General features: G+C 36.3%; 1 protein-coding gene across 1 annotated transcript in view; it reads left to right on the forward strand.

The window, feature by feature from the left end:
- Positions 1-12098, forward strand: part of OXCT1 (3-oxoacid CoA-transferase 1) — an 88588-nt gene that overhangs the window by 72018 nt on the left and 4472 nt on the right. The window contains exons 15-16 of the mRNA XM_040089497.2: positions 4396-4476; positions 6500-6601. Of these exons, the coding sequence (XP_039945431.1) occupies positions 4396-4476; positions 6500-6601 (183 nt within the window). The remainder of the gene's footprint in view (positions 1-4395; positions 4477-6499; positions 6602-12098) is intronic.

Consider the following 12098-nt stretch of genomic DNA (forward strand, 5'->3'; position numbering starts at 1 on the left):
ATGTTGGAAAGATATTTACCTTTGAAGTTGCCAGTCAAATTGGTACTGACAGCTTAATAGAATATATAGTTTCGTCTATAATGGGTTGCAGGCTGCCTTACATCATTATGTGTAAGTGGTTAATCTAGAGACATCTTTGTGGGAGCAGTGATATAGGCATATGCTATAGATAGAAGTCCCCCACAAAAGATCATAGGAAACTTTTCATTTGAAACTTCTAACACTGGAGAAAAAATGTACTGACAGAGATCTCTACCCCGAATGTTTAAAAATTTACTTTTTGTTTAACTTTTGTGTTTCTGTTATTCCATATTTATTATATGTCTGCAACAAGAATTTATTTTGTATTTTCAAAGTAATAACTCTTGTCAGAACTTGGATGGTAAACAATAGTAAATATGTAAATATGCGAGTAAAAAATATTAACAGTTGTGTGGTTTTTTAATGAGATTTGAAGAATTAATTTTCACTTGAAAATAAAAACAAATATATATTGAAAAATATAGTAGTTTCACTATTTATACTAAACTGTGATCTCAGAGGCACATTTTGAGTAACAGAGTTCAATTTAACCTGATAATTTTAATGTTTATATGCATAAATAAGTAAATGAAAGTATAAAATTAATTAATCTTTATGACTTGCTTCACTATCACACAGCCTTGCAAAAACTGTAGTAACATAGCAAGTTATCCATTTGCTCAGACACACACTTCAGGTATTAATGTGATCTGAGTAAATATTTATGCTAAAAGTTTACTTAATGTGGAATTTGGTTGAGGCTTAGAGTCCATACACAATGTAATTATTCAAACCAGTTTTTCTCCTAAAGGTATTATTGCTACAATATTTTTCCAAAACAATGCTTGGAAATTGTTTACTGGGTTGTTTTGGTTTTGTCTGTAGGAGTACTGAAACAGGAAAAGAATAAAAACAGATAGGTTCCCTGTTATGAATAGGTCAGGCATAAAATTATTTATTTTGGCATGTGTATGCCTACTTTGGGCACTTCTGTGCATGGTGCACCTGGTGTGCACTTCTGGAGAGACAATTACAGATTTTCATAAATTATTTCTTCTGCTTTTGTGCGAAGACACTGCCAAACTAACAATATGCAATAGTTTTTTATTTTATTCTTATTTTTAAATGGCACTTTTCCCTCTTACCTAGCCACTTTCTGGGGTCTTCATGTTGATGCCTTTTGCTTGCTCAGATATGATGATGTCATATAGAAATCTAGTGCTTAGAGATCAAAAGTGCTTTTAGAGTTTTCAGACGCTCTTCCTTTTTTTTTTTTTTTTTTTTAATAGTCCAGCAAATATAGCCAGGGGGCTATACATGGGGCCAGTTTCGAAAGTCAGAAGCCTTTTATTGGGGGTGACTGTATCTTCCACAGTTGATTTTTTGTTCATGGCTTTGCAATTCTTTACACCAAATATTTTATCAAAAACTTACTGCATCTGACTGTCTCATCAGAAGAGGAGTCCTTCACCCTGCTCGAAGCCCAATGTGCTACTGAGTGAAAGAACAGTCTGCATGTACTGAGCAGTCTCTTGTGTCTACTGGCTCTTTAGTAAAGGGAAGTTTCTGTAATCTTATTCTCCAAATAAATAAGAAACCTACCATCTACCATGAAAATTTCCTGCAAATCAACAGCAGTCAAGATCTGATGAATGGAAATATAGTGGAAGATACGGGGTATGGGCAGTGCCTTCAATGGGCACGTTCAAGAGGTGCTGCAAGAGGTAGTTCTTGTTCTAGTTTTGTCTGAGTTATGATCTTGTGACGGAACTTCTAATCCTTTTCAAGTTTGGTTGTTTGTTTTCTTTTAATAATACCAATGGCTTGTTAAACATTAAAGTAAGTTTTCTAAGAATTTTCTAGCCATTCTCCTTTCAGAACACATGTTGCAGTTTTTAAACATAGAAATAGGCTGAGTCCTTGCAGCACAGGCAGAATATAATTTACACTAAATTATAAAATTACACTAAATTGGAAATAGTAACTGTCTTACCACTCAAATACTCAAGGAACTTTACTCTTTTAAAACTCTGATAAGCAGTATGTTGCAAATACAAACAAATATGCTCAGTCCCAAGTTAATTAAATTTTTAATTACTTAAGTCTCTAGATGTAGTGAAACCCAAAATGTACAGAAGATAGATGAGACAACATGAAATCAACTTTGTAGAAGAATCTTCAGCTTAAGACCTGCTCTTGAGGAAGGGTAACAGACAAGTACACAAAATGATGAGGGACTGGAGAAGGTGGATGCAGAATTCCCACTGCCTCATGAACAAAGTAGGGATAACTCACTGAAATTAGTTGAAACAAGACAAAACGCTTTCCACAGCCAGCCATTGAAGTTGTGGATGATAGCAGAATGATGCAAAAATCTCAAGGAATTAAGTCTATATAGAAGAGACTAAACTATTCTATGAGGTTGAGTTTATCAATGGCTCTTAAATACAGCTGCATGGAAGCAGTCTCTGCCTCAGAAAATATGTGCATTACAGCATATCAGGAACCAAGAAGGCATATCTGCAGAAAGATATTTCAATTTTTTTTCTATATGCTTAGGCCACTGAGAGACACTTGGCAAATGGACCTTACGTCAAATTCATTAGTTTTTCTTAATGTATTTTTTGCTAGATTACCTCTTATTTCCTAGTCACGTATAAAGGAATAATAGAATATAAGCTTGTTATTGAATATCTAAACAGTCCCTGTGTATCTGTGTCTAATTTGCTAAATACTACCTGAGAGAATTAGAAATTAAGTTCTTACCCCTTACCATCATTGACATATTTTGCAAAACATAGTAAAGTAAGGGCTGGTAATTGTTCCATGTTGTGAAATGAGTTGTCTCCACTGTTCAGAAGAACAGAATGGAGACTGGTTTTAAGCACTTGATTTGGACATAACTGAAATATGGAGCACTGAATGGAAAACTCTGTTCTCATACTGTGAAAAGTTCTGATTTTAATGTATTGTGGAAGACTAAGGACATTTTTGTTCTTCAACAAGAGAATTTTTTATTTAAAGCAGATTGGAACACCTAAGGTTTTATGTATCTACACAATAGTCCTTTTCTTTATCTGAACAAATCCTGAATAAATCTGAATAAATTCAGATGGTAAAAATCATACGGTTCCATTTACATTGTTCTTCTTATTGTTCCCTGTTGGGTGTCTTCTAAAAGTCACAGAATCATTTAGGTTGAAAAAGGCCTCTAAGATCATTGAGTCCAGCCTTTGAAAAGATCAGGAAATGCATTTCATCTTTAAGGCTAGCTGGTAATACAGTAATCTTCAGCTCAAGTGTTAAGAAGCTCAAATGTATTAGTTCTCAGGGTCACAGGAGCCATTCAAGCTGTCACCTCTGTATGTCCATGCGTTTCAATCTCTGTTGGGTTCCACAAAGAGACACTTCATTTCACAGGGCTGAGAAGTGTATCTGATATGTTAACTGAAGATACTACAAATAGCACAGATTAATCTTGGCTCTTAGGCAGATGGCACAACGACATTCTCAAGACGGACAGGGTATAAGTAGATCAAAAGTAACTAGAATGAAGAAATAGCTCCTCACAGAGAAAGACAAATTCAAAAGCACATTGACTGTTCACTGTGTTATCATTCAGTAGTCAAACTGGCTGTGATATGGCTCCTGATTAAGCCTTAAGGTAAACTGCTGATTCTAAATGGTTGAATGAGACATGTTATACTCTGAGAGTTTTGAAATGTGTAACTGAAAATTGATAATTAGACAAAAAAATAAAAGCATGTGGTAATGGGAGAAATGTGCACTTAAAGCTACTTCTGTAAAACACTCACAAATAAGTAGTGATCCATCTGCCTTAAATCCCTTCAGAGCTCTTGCAGCCGACATTAACTTAGTATGATCTAGAGCCATTTTTGAACTATTGTTTTTAAAAAATGAAGAAAAAGAAAGGAAAAAAAGACAAGGACTTTCCTAGAGACAATATGTGTAAATAAACTGGTTTTACTGTTTTGAGATCAGAGAGAGACCGTACATTTGAACTCTGTCTGTAGCTGATCCTGCACACACTGTTTGTGATGAAGGATAAGACAGGGAAATACATTGCCCATAATGTTGTTTCCTAATTTATGTCCTTCATGTGTCATCAGTGAGGTTCTTGTCCTCACATTGTAGCAGGAAGGGCAGATTATTAAGCAGCAGTATGCAGGATTTTTAAACTCAAGAGTCCTCTCAGTGGTACAGTAAGATTCTTACTAGTCAGCCTTAGAGGTGTATTTGAAGAGTGGTCTAAGCATATTGAATGTTTAAATAGCACTGAATGGCTACAGCTGTGATTTTCATGAACATATTTGAGATTTTTAAAAACTGATATTTGTATATTGTTAAAAACAGGGCAATGTCCATAAAATCTTGGAAAAATGCAGTTTACCACTTACTGGGAAACAATGTGTTGACCGCATCATTACAGAAAAGGTAAAGTATTTTTCTTGACTCCTTGTTAATAATTTTGTCTTCTATCCCTAATAACAATAGCAAAGCTTAGCAAAAATGAAGAATATATTCATCAAGTGTTACCACTGAAGGGAAAAGATGGCCTTGAGGTTTAGGTCCAGAAGTCTTGGGACTCATTTTTTTCCTTTTAAAGTTTTGACATCTAGTATACTGCACTGTATGCTGAGATGCCTTCAGAACAAAGATACCACGTATGACAGGCATGAAAAATATGTATCTCCTTGTTTTCCTGCAAAGTATTGCTGAAAATTTGCTGTGTCATGCAAATTTTCAAATATGGCTGTAATGACAGCTGGGGAGGCAAAGAGGTATTGTTGTTTGCTTCTGGTAGGTTTTTGGTGGGTTTTTTTGTTTGTTTGTTTGTTTGTTTGTTTAATTTGTTTGTTTTTATAATTTTGTTTTGTTTTGGCTTTTTTCCCCAGAAGAGCACGCATAGTTTGGACAGTTGTCATTTTTCATGTATACTACATACTGTTTCAGAGAAACCTGTGGCTGTAGCAGAGCTTTAGCTGTTTTGTCTTTGATTCAATTTGTGGAGCAATTTATTCTCCAGTGGAAGTACATACGAGCATCTCATACTGCTGCTGCTCAAAGTACATTAGTGGATCTTTTTAGCAAAGGATAAGTGACTTAAGGTTTTTGCTGTAATCACACACCTTTTATTTTTGGTGTTTACATTTTTAAGGACTTAGAGTAGTCTCTCTGTGAGCTATCTATCATGCCAAGTAGAATGCATCAAAGGTGCTGATGAAGAATTTGCTTTCTCATGGTGGGATATTGCTACATCTATAGGATTTTTCTTCACAAAGGGAAAATACATTGAAATATGGATTTTTTTTTTTTTTTTTTAATTAGTTTTCTACCAACTGGTCACGTACAAATGTAAGGTACAAAGAAACTGAGAGGGAACAAGAACTAATAGAAAATAAACAAGTAGGAATGTCTCTAATATTCATCAGTTACCAGATCTTGTGGCTTTATTAGGAATTTATACAAATGTGCAACAAAATTTAGATAGTGTTGCAAATTCTGTTTCCTCAGTAGCATCATGGAATGTTCCTTATGCCCAGCTTCACTTTTGAAGACTTAAAGAAGCTGTCCTTTTCCAGTCCCATAAAAAGCAGTTTCATGTGCCCAGAGGACAACTAGACTGCAGGACGCTTCTGTGATGAACTTAGAACTTCACTTTCATTTCGAGTTCACGTTTTGCTGGTCTTCTGCTACTAAACTTTTATTTTTAATAAAAATTACTTTAGACCTTATGGTTTCCCTGGCAACTAGCTTGCAACCTGTGTATCTCCCTCTGGTAGGCGCTATTAAAGTGCACATTGTTTTACAGGTATTTTTATTTGATGCACTTTAAGTCTCAGAGATGGAGTACACAAAGACATCAGATAGAACAGCCTTTGCTCCTTCAGCTCCTTCCTCTCAAGCTTTCTTTTAAATATACTGCAGAGAATCTTGTATTTCACTGCTGTCTTCTAGAAATTATAGCATTTGCATTGGGTATGCTGTAGCTGTTGAAGAAACTTACAGTCAGCCAAAGATGATCTCTCTACTGGCCATAAAATGAAATAAAAGAATAGGGGAGACATTCTCTTCCCTTATTTCTTTTGTCGTCTCTTGGTGAACAGCGTCTTGCAGCAAAAAACATCTCAGCCCTCTCCTTTGAACCTCTCATTCTCACCAGATTGGAGAAGCAGGCACAGTCCACATTTCCTGCAGTGATGGGCAGCTGTACTTTTCCCCCACGAAACTAACACATACTCAATTCTAGATATTCTAACACATTCTAGATTCTCTTTCTCAGTACAAATAAATGCAGCAGAAATCTTTATTGGTCAGTCATGAAAGAGAAAAGTGGCATCTTATGTTACTGAAGGAATGCTATCTACTTCAGCACACCTTTTTGTACGTTACTGCATTTACATCCTCATTTTCTCTTTTAATAATAAAATAATTATGTGCTTGTTGAACTTAATAGGCAGTGTTTGATGTGGACAAGAAGAAGGGATTGACCCTCATAGAAATCTGGGAAGGACTGACAGTAGATGATATCAAGAAAAGCACTGGCTGTGACTTCACAGTAAGTAATTTTACAAACCAGTACAGTTTAGAGTCAGAACAAATATTCTCCACAAATACTTACCACATGAAGACTTGTAATTGAAGTAAGTTTCATCTTGATAAGTGAGAACTGAATAGATTATTGTGAGATTTGCAATGAAAGATAATTTGGGACTGATACAGCGTGATGATATTGGAAGCATCAGAAGCTAGGAGAACCAGGAGAGATGGAGAAATAACTAAGAATAAAATGACAAGTGGAAAGGAAACTTTGATGCTTTGAGTATGGGAGCTGATTCATCTCTGGGAGATGGATAAATATGTATTTTTTTCACTGTGTAAGTTAGTTCACCTAACTCTCTGTAGCTAAGTTTTCATGCTATCTTTAGGTGGAGTTGTGAGTCTTCCTGACAGGAGTGACTACCTGTCAGGTTGTCCCCTCTGTGTTAGTAGTGCCTATCAATGACCTACCTTGTACAAATGGAATTTAGGTTCTGCATTAATCCAGAAAGCACCTGCCTTTTGACATTCACATTAATTCTTAAGTTGCACTTAATGCAAACACAAAACTGCCTTATTAATGGAGTGCTATAGCACTCTAGAGTGTAACTGAATGCATGTATGGTTGATAATATAGTTTCTTCTTTCCCTGTCCCTACATCAACATTTCAAAATCTATTCTTCTGTTGTGAAGTCTTCTGGGGCAGTTCAACCCTTCTTTGGCTAGAGCAGCAAGTATGACAGTGTACAAATTGTACTATAAAAATAGTTCAGGAATACATAGTAATGAAGTAAAATACTCCTTTTTGCAGAGTTTCATGGCATGGTTATAGCACCTAATTGAAGGACTCCAGTGCGTTTAGTATGTGCGAGGGTTTTTATCCAGGCTTTGAGCATATTCTTGGTAGTAAGGAAACTTTCTGTGCAATGAACCTGTGAAATTTCATTTATTTCCTATGTCCAGAAGAAACCATTTCTGATAAATAAAAATGATTGCACATGTTTATCCTTAGATATTTTAAATAAAGGTCTCTTCACTGCTGAAAGTGCCTTTATTATCTGAGAAAAAGATGTTGGATTAAAGACTAGTGGCCTGCAACTGCAGAATGCAGGAAGCTGCTAAAGAATCACTTTGCTGAATCTCACCATGCTAGATTACTAGCTTTCCATGTAATATTTTAGGGAAGTCGTTGTTATTCTTTTAATTTAAAATGGAAGCTGCCTTCCATATACAGTAGTTCTGTGTGGAAATGAAATTATTCATTCAGTTTCTTACTTTGATTTAGTAAAAAAAAATCAATATTTTTGGACTTTGATAATGTCAGGGCTTATTTTTCTTGGGCTGATCTGCCTGTCAAGCAGCTAGCATACAGAAGTAAAACATAAAAATGAACTTTGTAGGTTTGTATCTATCACAGTCACTTTGTTTTGTTCTTTTTGATTCAATTTGGGGAGTAACTTCATGATGAATTTGAAGGTGCAATGTTTAGTAAGCATTTAAATAGATGTAAACTACAGGAAAGGACTTCTGTTTTCAGAAGACACTGGAAACACTCCTTACTTGTTCAAAACATGCTGGTTTGAAAGGATCTGAGTTTTTTTTGGTTTGAGATGACCAAGAGATACCTATTGAATTAAGTGATGTTTCCCGAAGTAAAGGCGAGCTGCCTATGCTCCAGGCAGTGAAAGGAGAAGCAAACAAAAATTTAGAGAAAGAAGTTATATGATTAAAATTATGGGCTATGAGATTAAGCTTTGCAGCAGCAGGTATGATAGGACAAGACAATTAGGTTCAAAGAAAAGATTAACACCATCCACCATTCCTTGGTGCTTTCCTGGAAATGTTACAAAGGAGTGATATAAACTTCAAATCTTTAGTCTAACCTGAAGTTAGGGGTTGATGGGAGGTACTGGAACAATGCACTGCCTGGCTCCCTGGGATGTGTCTCTCCAAGATCAGGAAGGGAACCTTCACAGGCACCATTTCCTAGCTCTCCAGAAAGCAAACTCCAGCACAGTTTGGCTTTCACAGTCATCCATGAAATCGCAAGCTGTGGGCATGAAAAACGTAGGTGCTTCTTGGTTTATGCATTTACGTGTACTTCTTGAAAGCAGTGTCTTGCATAAATGCTTGCAAAGCAATGCTTGTTTGCAAAGCCCGTACTCCTGCCAGAGCGCGTGTGTGCTCTGCGTGATTTACTGATGGCTCCTTACAAAAGTGCCCCCAGTGCCTACAACATGGCAGACTGAAAGCATGACATGAACCACAATTATTTGTTTATTAAACCTGTGGCGTGGGAGTGCTCTAGTCCTTTCCCTCCACCCCACCCCTGCCCCCCAATCCTGTAAAGAATGTTTCCAGGCCAGTGTCCCAGTCCTGCTGTCATTGAAATCCTTACCAAATCTTTTGAAATCTTTGACAGGAAAACTGGGATGCTGTTGTGTAATACTGGACCCTTGACAGCCTGAATTTCATATACAGCAAACAACTACAGGTTCTTTGCTTAGTTTTGAATTTCAGAAAATAGGACTTTAAGCACAGTGATAGGCAGTTATTCAGATTGCAGCACCTTTGGTGGGTTTTTTTCACATTTCAAAATCCTGCCTTGGGCTTTCTTGCAAGAGTAACAGTTGTGCTTGTGATTATTTATGTTCACTCAATAAGACATCGTGGGTTTATTTATATTGGTGACAGAAGCTTTAGTGATATTGTATTGCCACAGTAAAACCAGGATCATATATTTTCCTAGTTTGAAACAGAACTAATCAGAGGAAAATGAGGAGCTGACCCCTTTTTCTAGTAGCTTTTTTTTTCAGTTGATGCAGCATGATCTGAACTAAAACAAGTGTCTCTCTAAGTTCACTGGAAATGAGATTTTAAGAGATGGTTGTATCTTTATATGTAACTGTCTCACCCCATGCAGACAAATCCTGTTTGGAGAGGAGAACTTCATAGTCTGTATGGCCATATTTGAGACAAATTTGAGTATACAATTCCATTTCACAGCCTGCTTACTTACTTGGGAAAACATCTCCTAAAGAACATTTACAAAACAAAATGTCAAAGGAAACATGATTAGAGCCAACAATCTTCATTATAGACTGGCATAATTTAAAAAATAAACAATCCGCCCTTGATTTTACTGTGCTGTGAAGACAAAATGTTGGCTTATCTTACATGCTTAAATAAGATTTTCTGTAGCCTATCATATAGATCACCTTGGCAGGCAATCTGTTTGGGCTTGTACTGCCTTTTACCATTAATGAGACTGTGACAGAACATACTTTTGCAGATGTATTTAATTATAAAAAATAATAAGGATAAGTCGCAAATCCCCACCACAACCTTTCTCTTCCCTTAATCTTAAAGCCTGAAATTGTGTGTCCAAGTACAACCACTAAGTTCAAAATGATACAGGATATGGATTTTATTTTCTGGAAGAACGTTTTCCTTTGAGGAACATTTTCTTTTGAGGCTGTTGCAAGATTAAGTTGATTTTTAAATGGATGTCGTGGGTTGTTTTTTTTTTTTTCCATGATCAATCACCCCTGCTTCAAAAACCATTAAGAAGAGATTTTTGTATCAGATATATATACATATGTATTTGATGTTAGAATTGTGGACTGTGTTTCTCTGAAATGAAAAAAATAGGTGTTAATAAGAGATAAGCAACTTTTATAAATTTAACAAAATGTGCTGTCTTTTTTTTTCCCTTTTTTTTTTTTTTTTTTTTTTTTTTGAGGGGCTCATTTTAAATTTTTGAACAGTAACTTGCTGTTGCTTACTTAAGTTCAATGAAACTTAACAGAATTCAGCCTTATTCAGAATCAGAACCTGAAGGAATGTTCAATACATAGAACTTCAATGAAATAAATGTAGGGTGTTTGAGTAGCTGAAAAGGGTACTTAGGGGTTGGGAATCAGAGATTCAGCAGGCTTGAACTGCAGCAAGCCCCAGAGCCCAGATGTCTTCTTACCAGCTGTGAGGCCACATACTGAACTGCACAGGCAGCCTCCTCCCATTACACCTACCTGTCCAACATTAGCAAAGTATTTGAAACTTCCAAGATACGGTGTTCTTCCTGTAAGTGAAATAATATTAAGAATGTGTTGCTTAGGAGGTACCATAAGAAAGTAGGAACTCCGAAGCAGTGCACTGTGAATACAGTCTGCATTATAAATTCTGTGCTCTTAGCACTGGATTGGCTGTCTCTAGTGATTCTAAGCAGTGGACTCAGGGAGTCTGGAAATGCTTTCTACACTTCAGACTTGATCGTTCCTTGTTTTCCAAGCTGAAACCATCCATTTTGTTACACTGGCATTTTCTTTTTTTTTCTGCTTGTTTAATCACATTTTAGTTACAGCAAAAGTTGCATTTGGGTCTAGTTCTGAGTGGTGCTGGTCTCTCACCGCCTTCATTATGTTGAGCAGACATTATGGCACATCAGACTCACAGGCATCAGACCCATTTGAAGTGGATAGTGAGTGCTACACACAAATGACAGCTGTTAGCATCAGATGTGCAGACATCCCATTTAGTGTAATATGCTCATCAAATGTAAAATGCTTGATGTTTCAATGGTACTGAAATCTACAACATCAGAAAAAAAAAGATATCTCTCCAGTAATTGCCTTTGTTGTTGTTTGCAGAATACAAATTTTAGTGCTTCTATCTTCAACCTCCAGTGTTTAGCTTTATTTCAATGGAACCATCCTTGGCAGTGGCAGAAATAGGCCCAAATAAAGTGAGGCACGTAGTAACTTGGACGCTGAAGTGTTGAAACGTTTCTGGAATAAATCCAGGAATACTGATACATTGTACCTATTACTTCTACTTCACGCACAACTTTGAAAAAAGACAATGAATTGTTGCCATCCACTGAAAACATTTTATTAGCAATTGATACAGTAAACACATCCTTCAAGAACTAACTTTTTTCCTCAGTGGCTGTTCTCACAAGGTTAGAAATGATGATACATAGTGGCTGGAGGAAAGATCACAAAGAAATCTAAATGGTACAGAAAATACAGCCCTGTGCCTCTAAAAGAAAGAGGCATTAATGCTTGAAAAAGCACTTATATATTATTCTTTTATGAGTTAGCTTCTTGAGTACTGTTAACTGAAAAAGATGGTTTAAGGAGGCAGGAGGATGCATTAGGTGATGGGGCATGTTAATCAACTAAGAGCCAGGTTTTCCACGAAGCTGTTTTTCATCCTGAAAGAGTAAAATCACGTGAGTTATTTCTGATCTTCATCCTGGGGCATTGAGCTGGGAACAGGAGATAATTAAAGAGGCTTGGATCTTCTGTGGAGACCTGTTCCTCAGAGGTTTTGTGTAGACCTGGAGTGAGCATTCAAGCAAATGCTAACCACTGCTGCTCTACAAAGTCTTCTCTGTAGTATTGTTCCTAATTACACCTTTCCTCATCTACCTTCCTATTTAGGTTTACTTACTTTTGGTCTGCTGTACATCTTATAATATCACTAATTGAATTTTGTGAGTGAATGAATTAAA

Source organism: Hirundo rustica, chromosome Z (genome assembly GCF_015227805.2).
Source record: "Hirundo rustica isolate bHirRus1 chromosome Z, bHirRus1.pri.v3, whole genome shotgun sequence".
NCBI lineage: Eukaryota > Metazoa > Chordata > Aves > Passeriformes > Hirundinidae > Hirundo > Hirundo rustica.